The 18,487-nt window shown below is 39.0% G+C and overlaps 1 protein-coding gene across 1 annotated transcript in view; it reads right to left on the bottom strand.

Annotated features, from left to right (window-relative positions):
• Positions 1-18,487, bottom strand: part of pdzd2 (PDZ domain containing 2) — a 120,107-nt gene that overhangs the window by 72,917 nt on the left and 28,703 nt on the right. Inside the window, exons 3-8 of the mRNA XM_052034328.1 lie at positions 16,598-16,730; positions 14,518-14,688; positions 8,395-8,506; positions 6,746-6,894; positions 6,112-6,231; positions 2,777-2,891 (exon numbers count right to left, since the gene is read on the bottom strand). Of these exons, the coding sequence (XP_051890288.1) occupies positions 2,777-2,891; positions 6,112-6,231; positions 6,746-6,894; positions 8,395-8,506; positions 14,518-14,688; positions 16,598-16,730 (800 nt within the window). The remainder of the gene's footprint in view (positions 1-2,776; positions 2,892-6,111; positions 6,232-6,745; positions 6,895-8,394; positions 8,507-14,517; positions 14,689-16,597; positions 16,731-18,487) is intronic.

Raw genomic sequence — 18,487 nt, 5'->3', positions numbered from 1 at the left:
TCCCTGATCAACCCTTCAATATCCTTTGTTAACCAAGGTTTCCTAATCTTACCATCTTTGCTTCTTAGCCTTGCAGGGACATGCTGACTCTAAACTCTTACCAACTTGTTCTTAAATGGCTTCCACTTATCAGATATTGTTTATCCCTCTAGCAGTTGTCCCTATCTACTTCTGACCAGGTCCTGTACACTATTGAAATCAGCCTTCTCCCAGTTTAAGACCCTATTTCAAGGACCAACCTTACTTTTTTCCATCACTAACCTTGAAGCCTACTGAACTATGGTCACTGTCCCCAAAGGGTTCCTGCGTGGAACCCTCTTTCACTTGCCCATCTTCATTCCCTAAGGTCTAGTACAGGCCCCTCCCTGGTAGGACTCTCTACAAACTGCTTCAAAAAACTCTCTTGAGTGCAATTTACAAATTCCTCCCCATCTAAGTCCCTTACATCCCTTACATCAAGGCAATCCCAGTCAATATTGGGAAAGATTAAATCCTATACTTCTAGAACCCTATTGCTTTTGCACCTCTCTGCTTACAAGTCTGTTCTTCTAATTCCTGCTGCCTATTGGGAGGCCTATTATACAACCACATCAAAGTGATTGCCCCTCTCTTATCTCTTAGTTCTACCCATGAAGCCTCATTGGTTGATCCCTCCAGGATATCCTCCTTGAATACTGCCACAATGCTCTGCCTGATCAGTACTGCAACACCCCCTTCCCTTTGGCACATCTCTCCATCATGCCTGAAATATTTATAAGCCCGGAACATTGAGCTGCCAGTCCTGCCCTTCCCTCTGTCACATTCCCATGATTGCAATAATATGATAATCCCATGAGCTGATTAATGCTCTCAGCTCATCTGTCTTACCTGTGAAGCTCTTTGCATTAAAGGAAATAATTTTCCTGAGTTCCTCTCTCCCTTCCAATTCCTGATTTACAGCTCTTTCTGGAATGTTACTTGTATCCTCCATAGTGAGAATTGATGCAAAGTACCTGGTTAATTCATCTGTTACTTCACATTTTCTATAATTAATTCCCCAGACTTATCTTCTATTGGGCCAATGCTCACTTTGTTAATTCTTCCTTTTAAAATTAACCACGGCCATCTGTTTTTATATTCGTCACATACTGTAATTCTTTTATCATTTCTTATTAGTATTTTAGTCTGTCTTTGATGTTCTATTTTGGTAATAGTTCTGATGAAGTGGAACTCACTTTTTTTTTGTTTTTAGCATTATATTTCACTGTGATTGAATGGGATCAGCTGCTGTCTAGATGCAGCATCAACACATACATGGAAGGAGATGAAAAAATATTCCTGAAAGAGTTAATTGGCTTCATCGTGTGCAATGAGTGCCAGGAAAATGAATTGTTTCTTTTTGTGCTAATTAATAATAAATTCCTCATGGTGGAACTTTCACCATCTGTTTCAAGTCTCTTGGGTTCAGATGGGTTTGGGTCATTAATTTATCGAATCAATAAAATAACTGCACCTTTGGGGATGATAAGCTGTAATGTTTTAAGTAAAAGCAGTTATATGGAACGTATTACTGTCACTGCTCCATCTGTCTGGATAATTATTCAAGGAAAGAGCTAAAAATGTAATTTATATGAAACTGCATAAATATGATAATAAACTTAAGTTCAAGATATAAATTGGTGATAAGAGTGAAAAAATAAACTCCATTGGCTCTAATATTCACTTTAATTATACTGCAAAGAAAATCTAAGTTAGTGCATGCTGAAAGACATTTAACCCTCCTGTTCATTTAATACTGAAATGTATTGGGCAAAGGCTTTGCCATTGCCAGATATCAAAACCAGCTTTTCATGTTACCTCTTTCATAAGTAAGTTGTTTATTTTAAGCAGTTAAGACTTTTTCATGGTGCAGGTAGTTCCGACAGACATTGGGAAAGTACTCTCATATGTTTTCAGAATAAATAGAAACATCTGAGAAACAAAAATGTAATTTTCTAAATGGTAAATATTCTGTTTTATTAGGTTCGTTTGATGAGTAAAAAATGTAAAGCTATACTGTTTACTGTATACAAATTCAGCTCACCACACAGGGGCAAATACAGAGGCCTGCACTCTTACAAAAAAATGAGGTCATAAGATTTGGCTTGGTTGCAGTATCAACCCATGAAGATATGGTTTCATCTTACATGTTGTGTTTTTTAAAATCTGAGCTTCTTTTCCCCAACAACTACTGACATGCATTTTGTAAACTATCTTACAAAATCTTAAAACTAAAACTGAGCAGAGCTACTACCATATTACTGGCCAATTTTTTGAAACGCATTTGCAAAGAGCACAAATTCAAATGCTGAAAAAGCAGAAAAATTACTAAAGTAAATTCTTGCAAGCCCATTCCCGATCTTAATTCAGATATTTATAATGTATTGTAATCTTTTAATTTGTTCTTGTAAACCTAAATGAGTCTCTTCAACATACATCTTTCTTAACCTACCAAATATTTATTGTCATTCAATCTTCTCTGTTTTGGGGATTGGTTGATGAGATTACAGAGGAAAAAAGTCACTGCATATTACCAATCACATTTGGAGACACAATTTTGCTGGTTCATATAAAACAGACATCAGACACACATCTCATCCAATGGTAAATGAATTGGAAATATAGCAATGGTAATATCAATTGAACATAGCAATTTAATAGTAATTTGTTGACATTTAAAAGCAATGATAAATGGCCTTTGTAAAATGCCTCTTGGATTTTGCTATTAACATGAGTTTTAAAGAATCAGATTTCAGACCTTCCTTCAATCTTCCATCAGCAGCAGCTGCTCCATTTGGAAAAATGGTTTTAACAAATATTCCCATCCGTCCTCGGGCAGAATCCTGGCCGCCAACTATGCTAAAACCAAGACCCTGGAAAATATAGTTAACATGAAATAATTAAGATGTCACAATTTTTACACTATTCTGATAAATGTTTTACATCCTTTCAAGAAAGAACACTCTTCAGCAATTCCTCTTATCTACCTGGATTGGATATACAGAGAGAGGTAACATTTTTGATTAACATGGTATTCAAAAATATTATTTGAAAAACCAAGTTCAATGCTTGTGGAATACCATCAAGGATAAAGATATTAAAAGCGGAAAAAAGGAATAAAGCAAAGTTTCTAAATTAATTTTTCACTGATGTCCTACATTGAAGGAAAGCTGCTGCTCCCACCCACTGCTGGCCTATAAATGACTCTAGAGCTGCAGCAGCATAATTACCTCTTAACACTGACCTAGCAAGGCAGTCAATAATATCAATACTGCTATGTTTAAACAATATAAGAATAAAACTAAAACAATCAGTGGGCACTGGATACAGACACAAAGTCATTCCTGGCCCTGCCAACCATACAAAATCCACTTATAGACCATCTAGGTCATTTAGATTAGGAGAGCAGTCCCACAGGCTAGTCAAGAACACACAGGGAAACGTGTGCAGGAGTAGGCCACCAGGCCCCTCTGGCCTGCCCCACCATGGCTGATCTATGCTGGCTTCAACTTCACTTCTGTGCCACTTCCTCATAACCCTCAATTCCTCAATATTTCAAATATTCATCTATTTCCACCTTAAATATATCTAATGTCCTGGCCTCCAGCACCCTCGAGAGCAGAGAATTCCAGAGATTCCCTCCTCTGTGAGAGAAGAAATTTCTATGCACTTCAGTTTTAAATGACTGGCCCTTTAGTTTATAACCATCTCCCTTGTTCATTGCTCTCCCACCGGTGAAAACATCTCAGTATCTGCCCATCAAGCCCCCTTAGGATCTTATATATTTGAATAAGGTCAGCCTTCATTCTTCTAAACTCTAAGGAACACAAATCCAAACTGTTTGGCCACTATTGATAGGACAACCCTCTCAACCCAGGAATTAGCCCAGTGAATGTTCTTTAGACTGCATCCAATGCTACTATATTCTTTCCTGGGTAGAGTGACCAAAACTATTCACAGTGTCCCAGGTGTGGTCTCACCAACACCCTCTACAACTATAACAAAATCTCCCTATTCTTAAACTCCAACATGCCACTTGCCTTCTTTACTTGTTGGTCCTGCCTTTTAATTTTTTGTGATTCTTGCACTAGGACACCTAGATCCCTCTGAATTTCACTCATTTACTGCCTCTGTGCATTCTGACAATCATCCATTTTTCGATTCCTCTACTCGAAGTACATGACCTCACACTTTCCCACATTAAACTCCATTTGCCAGGTTTTCACCCAATCAATCAATCTATATCCTGTTGAGAATCACAAGGCCTTGTCACAACATGCCCTTCCACCTATGGTCTTTCTCACAGAATCACACCTTACCGAAAACATGCCAGGCTTCTCTATCACAATCCCTGGGATTGTCCCATCCCATCAGCAGGGTAGATTCACCAAAGCTGGAATCACAATGGTATACAGTCAGGAAGGGGAGGGGCTGGGAGTGCTCAACATTCACTCTGGACTCCATCGAGTTTTGTGGCAAGAAAACCACTGATTATCACTCACTGTTCTCCTTATGTGCCCGCTCTCAAGTGATGAATAAATACAGATCCTCTCTAAGGAACACTTGCAAGAAACATTAGGAGTTGTAAGGGCACAGAATGTACTCTGGGTGAGGGATCTTTCCATCCCCGTCACCAAACATGGCTTGGTAGCACACCACTGACTGAATCCTGAGGACATATCTATCAGACTAGGGTTGTGGCAGGTGAGAAGGAACCTATTCATCTTCAGCCTCACTAACCTCCTTATATCAAAAACATTGGTCCATAATTCTATTGGGAACAGTAAACAGCACACAATCCAGTGAAGACAAAATCCCATCTTCATGTCAAACATGCCTTTTGTCTTTTGAGTAACACTACCATCACTCTGTGGGATAGAGTTAGAGCAGGTCAGAAAGACAATACGGGCAAGCACGAGTCTCTGTGGGCCAGCAGCAGCAGCAGAATTGCCATGGAGTCAAAGGAACAAGGAGGTGTGTACGTATTCTTCTGGAGAGGCAAGCCAGATGAATGTCACCTTCATGGAGTAAGCTTTACCATCGATAATAAGCTAATCTAACATCTCAGTGACTCTCCCTGTGGAATTAACAAATGGCTTATGACCTTCAGCTCACTCTAACACGGAGCCAACACCCCACCATCATCAATAAATACACTCCAATCCTTGGAGCTTCAGATGATGCCAAGGGGAACTTTTACTCAATGACAATTCTGCTGCTGCTCCTGGCCCTACAGTTACTCACCTAGACTACTTCAAAACCTCCTAAACTTCTGACCTCAACCACCTAGAAGGACAAAAGGAGCATGGGAATATCACCTAAAAGATGCTGCCCAAGCCACATGGTATCCTCAAAGGTTCAAGCAAGATTTCCCTTATGAAACCTTCACTGACTATTCATCATCATAATTTAATCTATTTAAATAACTAAAAAATGTCAAACTTTTTGGGAAGATCACAAGTGATTTTAAGTCCTTCTGAATGTCAAAGATGTTCACAAACATTCAGTAATAGCAATAGTTTTGACAGCTGGCGAGACGAGTAGATCTTACAGAACGTCAAAGCACTTCAATGAGTGTAACCAGCCATTTCCGCTGAGACAGCCCTGCACTGCACACCACCATGATGACATGCTGGGAGCCAGGCTCCCAGTAGAAGACGGCACCCACAGGTATAGTGCAATGTACTCCCAGGGCAGGTGGGGAGTGATCCAGTGGCAGCAGAGGACCTGCCCTCTAATGTGCCTTTGCAGACTTACAATGAAAACTATTAAAAGCTTAATGTAATGTGCAGATAAGAAAACACCCATATTTCAATCCCTGTTCTAGGCTGAACTGGGCAAAATTTTGTCTTTATTTGCTGACTAGAGTAAATCAACCCAACCTGCCTCCATGGGCAAGGGGACTAGGAACATCCCAGCTACAAATTAAAATAAAAACTCACATTTGTGTGGACCTCTGGACATTCAAATGTGCTTTACATCAAAGATCACCTTTTTTTTCTGGAGTATAAAACACTGCTATGAGGTAAGAAATAAGGTAGAACAAGGACCATATAAACTACAAGGATAAAAATAATGGGAGTAGATGCTTACCTTTCCTTGTCCTTTCATTAGAACAATGTTGGAGATGATTGAAGGTTGGGCTAGTCGCCATGGTGATTCCACTTGAACTGTACTCAAGGAACGTGCTGACTTTTTTACTATTTGATACTCCTGTAAATGATAGACAAAGAACAAGGTGGCATCATGTAGCCTCAACCTAAGAATAGAATTGAGATTTCAGGAAACTCACTCAATCAATCAAGACAGTGCAAAGAAAATTAAACAGTTGTATTCCCAACTGAAGAATGATCCAGAACAGTAAATTTTATAAAATCAATGTCCAATTACAATGTTTCATATAAAGGGAGCATAGGTCAGTAACTATAGCAGCCAGATCAACATGCTCCTCATATGATATGAGGGTGAGTTTAATAAAAAATCTAAAATCTCAGTTTTCACATCATCACAGAAAAGGTATGTCTCTCTAATCATAGCGGGATGATAAAGGCACTAAAAAAAGACATGCTTTGGGCTGAATAAACATTTATAGTGTTCTGTGATTCAGTTTTCCATTCTGTACAAATTATCACTCTTGGTTGCAAATTTAAGAGATCCAGAGAGGAAACACTGGGCAAAATTATTACTTAATGTTTAAACTAGACACAGTGAGGAAGTGAGCATTCACCTGTCTGGTTCCGGCTGCATCAAGCTGCTGGGGAAGTGAATGTTTCCGTCCTCCACGTGGTGGCTTTTCTGACATTTCACTACTCGTTTCACCATTTTCCACAATCAGCTCATCATCTTCTCCAACAGATTCCAAGCGGCTCCCTCCACCTGTTGAAGATGTAGACAGTGACAATCACAGGGGTAATTCCAGCTACTAGGAACTTATGTCAGAAATTTGGGTTTCACAATATTTTGCACACTAAGTTATGGATACTTGTGGAATTTTTGCCTGAGTTCCCCTTACTGCATTCCTGTCAAGCTCGGTCATATGACATGAGAGCGAGTTTTATGAAAAATCTAAAATCTTGGCTTTCATATCATCACAGAGAATCAGGAGTGAGTCTCCTTCAGCAAATTTATTTACCTCTTGATTCCAAAGGCACAAATACCACTATGCAGGTACCTTCACTGCACAGAGTTCAAGAAGGTGGCTCACCACCATTATCTTAAGACAATAAGAGAGTCATTAAATACTGCTTTGCCATGAACAACCACATAAAGTAAATGATTTTTGTTTAGAAGATGTAAAAGCAACAATGAAATTATACAGTTAAAATATTGCAACTTCACAGTTTACGATTTCAGGTAATGACATGGCTGGCCTGCCATTGAATATCAAGGGTAGATGGTTAGACTTTCTCTTGCCTGGCACTTCTGTGGTGCGAATGTCACTTATCACTTATCAGCAAATGCCTGAATGTTACTTCAGCCTTGCTGCATGCAGGGACGCACTGCTTCATTTGTTGAGGAGTTGCAAATAGAATTGAACAAGGTGCAATCAACTGTGAATACACCCACTTCTGACCTTCTTATGGAAAGTAGATCAGAATCAGCTTTATTATCACTGAGATATGTCATGAAAGTTGTTTTGCAGCAGCAGTACAGTGCAAGACATAAAAATGACTATAAGTTACAAATAAATAAATTGTGCAAAAGAGGAATAACGAGATAGTGTTCATAGGTTCATGGACCATTCAGAAATCGGATGGTGGAGGGGAAGAAGCTGTTGTTCTTGTGGGTGTGTATGGGTCTTCAGGCTCCTGTCCTGAGAGACTTATGGCGTGATGTCCTGGGGCTGGGATGATTAACTTCTAACAACCATAACCATCTTCCTTTGTGCAAGGTATGAATCTAACCATTGGAGTGTTTTCCCTTTGATCCCCTTGACATGAGTTTTTATGGGTTATAGCAGTGGTTTTTGTCCTCAATGTCAGACAGGAAAAGGTGACAGGATGGAACCCATATTGGAACAAAACTTGTTTGATTTTCTTTCCACTTAAATTAACAGAAGAGAAATCTAATATGTCCTGTAGGGGACAAGGACACCTGACTATTCTATCTGTTTTCAACTAGTCAATTTATAGTCCCTGGAAATGCCAAAAATCCAGTGCTTTACCTCAGAAGTGCTTTTTTAATATACTGGTCACCCTTGAATACTTTAATCTCCTTGAGAAATTGCCCATGTTCCAGTTTTCTTTGAATCTTATCCATAGTTATCATCTTCCCTTCCCTAGAACTTATGGTATTTTCTTTTTGGAAAATTATGAGGAATATATAAACTAAAATCAGACTGTTAACAGGAGATTGACATGTAATTATAGTGCCTACCTTGTGATCGACTTCTGAATTTCATTATGCTACCTCCTGGTATTGGACTTCGACAACATGGCAGAGGTGCTTCTATATGCTCATGTTCCTCTCCTTTTGCAGTTTCTGAAACCTGAAATGGAGCAAAAGTAATAAGGTAATTTCTACCGATCTCTAACAAAATCTGGTCTCTCCCCATGATCATCTAGGATGAAATAAAAACTTGAGGAAAACTATTCTGATAAGTTTCTAAAGATGGACCCTTATTAAAATGATGTTTTTTAAAAAAAGCTCATTCTACATCTAATAGTCTGTGGTTGAATGATACGGTCTTCTTTCTAAATGGATTATTCTACTTTATGGCGTCATGAATGAAGGTAATACATAAATTCACATGATGGCATTCTGAATGGAACTGTCCATTGATAATAATATCAGTTTCATGATAAATTTAAATGATGAAAGACCTATTTTGTAAGACAGAGACATTTGATATTAGTATGTTGGCTGTAAAAGAGCTGCAACTGGACTCTCCCAGAATCAATTATCTTCATGCTTTATAATGATTTACTAATGGAGTGTTTATTCTTTAACTGAAAGCCAAACTGCAAAATAAAAATTTGTAAAACCTTCTCTTTGACATGCTCTGTGAATCTACTCCTGGTTAACTTGGATCTTATTAAGCTTGTAATAGTTACCCTACAATTTCACTGGTTTGTTTAATAGGGAATTGGCACATTAAAAACCCATTGGATACCGGGAGTAATGTCATTCATTAGGCTTTGCTAAAAATGTGAGGTACAAAATATATTTTAGAAGAAAATTTCTGTAATGTTTTGCAGATATATTACAGAGTATATAAAAAGTTTACTTTAATCATTGAGCAGCCATACTTAATTTGCATGTGCACCATTTTTTCCCTTTAATTCACAATTCCCACTTTTACTCCTTCCCTTTTATCCTTACAAGTATTTATATTGATTTTATTCATTTGCTTGACAAAATGAAAATAAAGTGCAATGGCTTCATACATTGCAACAAACTGCCATCTGTCAACTTAAAGGAAAATCATATTGCAGATTAAATAGCCGATTACATCCAGCTGAACATGACGTATGGTTACCATCCTTGATTAATGATCTTAAAGCTTGTATTTAACAAAATGTAATGCTCATTATTATGTAAGAAATGAGATGCTTGCTTTATTTAACACTACAAACATTGAAAGTACAAAGATGATGAAAAATCATGAAAACACAAAAACATTACACTTCATAATATTCTCTTCATATGTAATTAACTCTATATATAATGTCTTTGGTGCCCTTAAAAATAGTACTTAGGAAGTACTCAATGTACTAAATATAATATTAACAGCAAAGACCCAAAACACATGTTTAACAGGCTTGCGGGGCCTCCTGTTACCTCATAAATACTTTAGATCACAGCTGCTAGAGTTATTGCCATTGCTATCAATCTTCTGCTTCCCATTATGCATCCAATTAATAATCTGTTAACAACTTCTTCCTGAATCCCAGGGGTTTCCTATGAATCAAGGTGATCCTAAAATTCATTAAATTGTAATATCCACTCACTCTATTGCTTCCACAAACTGTTCCAGTAAATTTGTCAGGTACAATCTGCTTTTCATAGTTCATTCTGATTTGGATTCTGTGAACTTATAATTGCGTAGTTCCATATCATCTGTTTCAAAAACAGTGCCAGAAAGCCTACAGAGCCAGACTGCCCTAGTGGCAACTAAAGTGATGGAGAACACAGCCAGACTTTCATAGACTTGAATCACCACAGAATCTAATGTTCTCCACATGACAGCAACATTCCTCATCCAGCAGAGTAGGTCACCTCATAATGATAATCAAGCAAGTAAAACATTTAAACAAAGCACAAGTATTAATCGCTTGAGGTCGCAAACAAATGGACTGTAAATTTTGTTTTATATATACCTTTCTAATTACCAATTCTAGTCTGCACTACAAGGAAATCAATTACATTGAGGTTGTCTGAAGGGTTTCTATGCTCCTCAATGCATAATCAGATTAGCCATTAGTAAGGATAGCCATGAGGCAGCAAAACAATAAAAAAATGTAAGAAATATAGGCAACCTGTAAGACTTGACCAGTCTGCATATATATATGTATTAAAGAAACATTCTGCTGAACATCAGTAATTGTGCAATAAAAACAGAAAGTGCTGGAAAAACTCAGCAGGTCAGGCAGCATCTGTAGAAAGGGAAACGGTTAATGTTTCAGATCTAGGAGCCTTCATCGGAACTGAGAAACAGATATACAAATTAGCATGGGTAGCAGACAAGGTGGGGGAGGGCAATGGGTGGAACAAAGGGAACTTCTCTGACAGGGTGAAATAAGTTAAGTTTGGAAACAGCTAAGATCAGATTTAGGTCTTTTGTCTCTGTAACCCATGCCTTTTTATGGGATTTATGCAACAGTCTTTGTTTCATTCAATCAATTCAAGAGCCCACTCCCCCACTCTTTCTAATACATCAGTAACTGCATAGATGCTGCTTTCTCTACTCATAGAACTTGAAAGTTTCATCATCTTTGCAGCCAATTCTCATCCTGCTCTCACCTTCATATAGTCCAACTCTGACTCTTCACTTTCCTTTCTGGATCTTGCCATTTCCATCTCAGGCTAGCCACCAACATCCACTCCAAGACAACAGATTCCCACAGCTACTTTGATTATATTTCCTCCCCACCGCCTCCTTTGAGTTTTCCATTCCATGTATCAGTTCCTCTACATCTATCACATTTGCTACAATGATGAGACATTCCACAAAGGTGCCTCTGAAATGTTTTCCTTCATTAATCTTGGCTTTGTCTCTACACTATCAGACAGAATCCTTGTTTGGATCTCATCTATTTTCTGCACCTTTACTCTCACCCCTTCTCCTCCTGGACAGAACAAGGACAAAGTTTCCCTGGTCTCTACCGTCCACCCAGCATTCAACATATCATCCTTTATAATTTCTGCCAGCTCCACAGTAGCACAGTTGGTGCAACCGCTGCCTCACAGCACCAGAGACCCAGGTTCGATCCTGACCTTGGATACTCTCTGGGTGGAGTTTGCACATTCTCCCTGTGACCATGTGGGTTTCCCCCTGGGGTACATCATTTTCCTCTCACATCAGTCCCACAAGAATTCATCTTTGGCATATAAGAGGTCCATTCAAGACATTTATAACAGCAGGACAGAAGCTGTCCTTGAACCTGGTGGTACATGTTCTCAAGCTTTTGTGTCTTCTGCCCGATGGGACGGGGGGAGGAAAGAATTATGTTGGCTGCTTTCCTGCGGCGGTGGGAAGTGTAACCAGAATCTATGGAGGGAAGCCAGTTTATGTGAGAGATTGGGCTGCAACTTCTTGCAGTCTTGGGCAGAGCAGTTGCCATACCAAGCTGTGATGTATCTGGATAGGACGCTTTTTGTGGTGCATTTGTAAGAATGAGGGAGAGTCATCGGGGACATGCTGAATTTCCTTAGCCTTCTGAGTTGTCCTGATACAAGATCTCGATCCAAAATGTCAACCTCTCTTTGCCTCCACAGATGCTGCTTGATCTGCTGAGGTCTTCCAGCAGTTTTCCTTTTGCTTCAGATTCCAACATCTGCAGTCTCTTGTGTCTCCATCCCTAATTCTAGGTTCTGTCACAAGAGGAAACATCCTCTCCACTTCTATTCTGTCAAGATCCCTCTCACTCTTCTGAACTCCAGTGGACACAATCCTTGCCTGTTCGATCTTTCCTCATAAAGCAACCCATTCCAGGTATTAACTTACTAAACCTTCCCTGAGCTGCTGCCAACACAATAATATCCTTCCTTAAACAATGCTAAGCACAGTACTCCAAATGTGGTCTCACTAATGCCCTACTTAATGGAAGCACAACATACCTAGTTTTGCATTCAATTTCCCCAGCATAACAACATTCTTCTGAAATGATAACATTCTGTTGGCTTTCCTAATTACCTACAGGACCTGCACAGTAACTTTTTAGGAATCATGCGCTGGTAACATATAATGATGTAATAGGGAGGTAATGGTAATGGGCTAGTAATCTACAGGTCTGGGCTGCTGATTCAGAGGTATAAATTAAAATCCCAACATAGAAGCTGGGTAATTTATACTGGAAGAATTAAATATATAAATTTAGAGCTGGCCTCAGTAATGATGACCATGAAGCTACCAAATTTCTGTTAAACCCCATTCACTGACTGTCCGTTTGGTAAGAAAATCTTTCAGTCTTCCCAAATCTAGCATGACTGCAACTGCAGGTGCACACTAATGTAGTTGACTCTGAGCCTCCCTCTGAAATGGCCTGATGAGATACACATTTCAAGGGTAATTAGGAATGGTTGTTCAGTGGCGTTTGGCCAAGTTCTGATGAAAGGTCTTTGTCCTGATAATGTTAGCTCTGTTTTTCTCTCTCCACAGGTGCTACTTGGCCTACTGAGTATTCCAGCACTTTCTGATTTTATTTTAAATTTCCAGCATCTGCATCTTTTTTCATTTTTCATATTCGATGAAAAAATACTTATGAAGCTGCCAAATGGAATAATAAGCTTGAAGGTTGAGAATATTTTAGAATTTATGCTGAGTGATGAAGAAATTAATAAACAGAAGGAAGATAGAGTATGAGTATACTGGCAAAGGATTGAAAAATGGATTCTACAGTCATCTGTGGATGTATAAAAGTAAGAGATTAACGTAAGTGCAGAGAAAGGAGAAAGAAAGAAGGCACTCAACGTTTTGCTAGAATATATCTCCATTTAAGAAATCAATTACAGGTTATGAGTGATTCTATATTAGGCACAGATCAATAAATCTAATTTAAAAGGTGGTATGTCAGCCATTCCATTTATACAAATAACTATTATGTCTTGGCATTGTAAACTGCATAACAGACAAAGCTGTAATTATATCATTTGCCCTCAGTAGTGTGAAATGCCATGCATGTGCACTAGATTGAGGAAAACGATATTCCCAGTGCAACAAAAGACTTGTAAGACAACCAGTAGACAGCTAAGGAAGGGTACAATAAAAATTACAGCACCAGGAGGAATAACAATTTATACACATATTCATTTCATCCCTTTGCATTGATAACACTGATACTCAACATACACCAAAATGTACACACTGTATCCTAATATCAGATTAATTTCTCAATATCAAAAACATTCATTTTTATCTAACAAGGTCAGCATAGTTATCCATGGTTCTGATACAGCAGTAATTAATAAAACTAACTTGAGCCATCCACACATCTAATTCACATGCTACATATCTTTTATATATATAATGATCCCCTTCTGTGCTTCATAAAAGCAAGTAATCCATCTTGAAAGACTCAGCATTTTATAAGTTAGATTTATTTCTCTGATCCTGTCAAACAGCTCTTCATCCCAGCCCTTAGTGTTTACTATATCTTGGGTTGAATACTCTTCACTAACTTTAATAGCTTCCTGCCAACCATGCAGGGCTCTCACTAGTTTCACCAGGAGACTGCGAAGCACATGGAAGGAAGATGCTTATCCATATATCGGACAGAATGCAAAGTTGGATCAATATTTCGTGGCTTACCCAGAATAGTACTGAACAAAGTAGAAAGGAAATCTTCAGGAGATTAACCAAAGCCTTTTATGAAGGGAGAAAAAAAATGCAGCAGCTTGTTCAAGAGTGGAGACATGGGCCAAAATTTCAGGCAAGGCCTCTGTCAGAAAGATGCATGGATATGGATGGTCTATGTGAATTGTACCGTGGATCTCGAACATCCTCTGTGTTTTTCTTTAACTGACTGTGCTTGGGTTGGCACCAGCTATTCACCTCCTTTCTCTGGCATGGATGTGCATTGCTTGAACTCTGCATTTTGCACAGGAACCAGAATCCGTCAAGTAGGTAAGATTGTTGATATTGCTCTGATCCAGATGAACTTGAGCAATTATTTTTTTTATTTTAAGAAGCCTAGTTTAAACTGTATAACAACCTTGTTACAATACCAAACAGTGGCATTTCACATGATTTCATGAACTAATTCTCCTTACACCTTCTTGTGGCACTTCAGACAAATGCTTTAAGTAAAACAGCATATACTTTTATATATTGACACTCACAGTTTCTTGACCATGGTGCACATGACAGTCGGGTGAGGCGTCGCCACTTTCTGGTTTTACATTTTCTTTATTTTCCGTAGGAGAAGGGGAATTATCAGCCACTGCAAAATTTGTGACCAAATCAGGTAAACTTGTGGAGGGGTACTTCTGGAAATGGATTTCAGATTCATCCTGTAGAAGAAGGAGGCAGGGAAATAGAAAATCTGAAAGAATAGATTTTGTTTCTGCTGAGGTCTGTGCACTCTACAATGGTGGATATGTCAGAATATATATTTTGGGCAATTCTTCTTTACTTTCCTGAGTAAATAATCTCTGAAGTACCATTTTCAGCCTTGAGAGTAATGATTGAAACCAATAACTCCTCTATGCATTCTTCAACATCTGTTCAAATGAAGTGTTCAATCCTGGATAAGGTGTACCCTAATTATTACCCCAACCCTAATCTAGTGTTACATCATGCCCAATAAGTACCACACTTCAAACAAGGAAATGTCAGCAACTCCAGTGGGACTGAGAGGAACTACAAAGGCTTTTGGATCCCTGACACTTAGACTTTAACATTTCTGATTCTGCAGTGCATAGATCCAACAAGGCTGACTATGCATATTTTTTAGTCTAACTCAAAAAATCTAACTCAAGGCAACAGTGAGGACTGATTGCTGAAAAGTATATATGGAAATTACGGAGACTGACTGGAAGCACTCCTGCTCCTCCTGGCCCCATCAAAATTTTTGAGGCTACCCCTACTGAAGTCTTGATCTGGATCAATAGGAGAATGATAAGGCAACTGCAACCAATTATTTCTAGAAAGAAAATCAAGGTGGTACATGGGTGAAAGGGCCTTGATTTTCATATCAAAAAATCCTCACTACTTGAAGCAGGGGCATTTGGACAGTTTGCTGTAAACCCTATGATTGTGGCAGTTGGCTGAGTGTCTGCATCAACGGTGTATTAAATCTGCTGACTTCCATTTGTAGCTATTACTGCCAAATTAGTGTTACTTTAATCCCTTCTTTTCCACTAGTAACTTTATTGACTGCCTCTATTTTACTTAAGTTCTGACGTTACTGAATACTGCAGTTCTGAATTTTCGTCCTGTGTTCTTTCCAAATTCTAATCACTTTACTACTTCCTCACTACTTTGAAATCAATGTTTTCCACTCTCCTGCTTCCTCATTATCTTGAAATCAAGGTTTACTACGCATGTTTCCTACTCTATCCCCTTACATTCAGCATCAGAAATGTGTAACAACTCATTTCCCTTTTGATTCTTCTATGACCTACAAATTTCAAAAACAAAAACATTTCTCAATTTACCTTTGCTGCTCCCTATTTTCCCATCCTGGTAGTGCCTTATCAATAGGTATCTTGACCTTTCATTTAAATTCCCAGATTTAAAAGCTTTAACATGATCATATTCACTACTATAATTATAAGACAAGGTTTAAAGTAAGAGCTGAGGCTGAAGTCAAGAAGGAGGGTTGCCATTTAAGAAGCAATGACGACACAACTGGCTGAAAACATTTAATTACTTAATTGCTTCAGGGTCCACCTCCTATCTCTTAATAAGTTATGGCAAGAGATTAGCTTGACTCCTTGGTAAATTTAAGGTCCAGCTTTTAATTTCACACTATTATGAATGGAATGACCCTAGTGTTCAGAAGAGCAAAGTTTAAAATGAATCAGGGGCATTATTATACTGACTCTTCCATAAGGAATTACTATACTTCGGCATAGCATGGAAGACATGTCACCAAGAAAGACCCCTGACCAAGAATGGAACCTGATCAATTTTCTATTCATATACATGGATGGACACAAAATGCAATGAGTTGTATTGCAGACCTACAATCTTACTGCATGTTCTGATGACGGTTCTTGAAATGTTAACTCTGTTTCTCTTCCCCCTGACCTACTGAGTATTTCCAGCATCTTCTGTTTTTATCTTACTGCATGTTGACCCATTATGTACCAAACCCAGGGAATCCTACATTCCTAAAGATTGTACAAGAGTACTTTTAAGAGTAAGAGAGAGGGGGAGAAACCTGGGAAAAAAATCTATCCCAAATGAAGCACCTACCCTGCTTGCAACAACAAGCTGTACAAGTCCTGCTGCTGACCGAAGTAGGGCAACTGCCTCTTGGTGCGAGAGTCCAACCAGTGACTGTCCATTAATCATCAGCAGCTCATCACCAGATTTCAGTCTTCCATCCCTGATAGAAGAAATAAGAAAAAGCAAAGCTTTCAAATGTCAGCAAAACAAAAGAGCTGTCCATTGACTTCAGGAAGCTGGGCAGAGTACACACCTCCGTATGTATCAATGGTGCAGAGGTGGAGATGGCCAAGAGCTTCAAGTTCCTAGGTGTAAACATCACCAATAGCTTGTCCTGGTCCAACCACGTAGACACTTTGGCGATGAAAGCACACCAGCACCTCTACTTCCTCAGGAGGCTATGGAAATTTGACATGCCCCCATTGACCCTCACCAATTTTTACCGATGCACCATAGAAAGCATCCTATCTGGATGCATCACAGCTTGGTATGGCAACTGCTCTGCCCAAGACCGCAAGAAATTGCAGAGTTGTGAACACAGCTCAGTCCATCACGAAAATCAGCCTCCCCTCCATTGACTCTGTCTACAATTCCTGCTGCCTTGAGAAAGCAGCAAACATTATCAAAGACCCCTCCCACCCCAGTCATTCTCTTTTCTCCCCCCACCCCTTCCACATTCACAAAAGCAGAAAGGAAAGAAAACCAAAATTGGCTTCCCCTATATGACAAGGGAAACAGGTTAAAACAAAATACAAAAAGGTTTATGGTAATGTCAGGTACAGAAAACTCTCAAAATCCAGGAAGCATTCAAAGAATAAGGTGGGAAGGGAGTGGTGGGAAACAGACAAAGCATATGAGAATGGTAAAATGAGAAAGGATTAATTAAAGAGATTAGAGAGAGATAAAACAAAGGGACAAGTTGAGGCTGTGAGATGCAGGTCGGAGCTGTTGCTGAGTCATGAAACCAAAAGGAGGATGCTGGAAATACCCAGCTGAAAAGGCAGTGACTGTGCAGCAAAAAACTGAGTTAGTATTTGAGTTACATAGTTACAGAATCATACAGTCATTTGGTAACAGGCCTTTCAGTTCATTGTGTCCATATTGCCAATTAAGTATATATCAAATACACATTTAAGTACCACTTAAAGATTGTGACAGAACCCTGCCTCCACCATCTCCTCAGACAATAGGTTCTGGAATTCAACTACCCTCTTGGTGAAAAATAATATTGTTCCTCAGATCCCCTGTAAACCTCTTACTTAAATTTATGCCCTCTGGTTAGAAACATCTCTACCCAATTTATGTTCCTCATAATTTTGTATACCTCAATCAAATATCCCTCAGCCATCCACGTTCCAAAGGATACAAACCCAACCTGTCCAGTCTCTTCTCATAGCTGAAGTGCTCCATCCCAGGCAAGATGGATATTGGATACATAAATCTTGCAGCAGAACTGCTCAGTTCTGATAGAAACAGGAAAAGTGAATTACTTGAAATTGTCAAATTTGATATCAAGTCCCAAAGGCTGCAACATGCCTGGACGGAAGATGAGGTTCTCTTCCTTAAGCTTACATTGGGTTTAGTTGGAACAGTGTAGAAGTCCACACTGAGATAGGTCAGAGTGGAAGTGAATGGAGAATTAAAATGACAGCGAACTAGAAGCTCAAGGTAACGTTGGAGGACTTAACAGAACTGTTCTGCAAAGTAGTCACCCATTTTGTGTTTGTTTCTTTCCAATACAGAGACCACTTTATGAGCACTACTTTGCAGAACACTTCTGTTCAGTCTGCAAAGTTTACCCCTTGCCCTCTCTGCAACTTAAAACTAATTTTTTCCCACTTTCCCTATTCTGATGAAGGGTCTTCAATCTGAAATGTTAACTCTTTTTCAGTTTCCACAGATGCTGCCTGACCTTCT

This window comes from Pristis pectinata, chromosome 2 (assembly GCF_009764475.1).
Source record: "Pristis pectinata isolate sPriPec2 chromosome 2, sPriPec2.1.pri, whole genome shotgun sequence".
Lineage (NCBI taxonomy): Eukaryota > Metazoa > Chordata > Chondrichthyes > Rhinopristiformes > Pristidae > Pristis > Pristis pectinata.
This window is presented reverse-complemented; position numbering and strand designations above follow the sequence as displayed.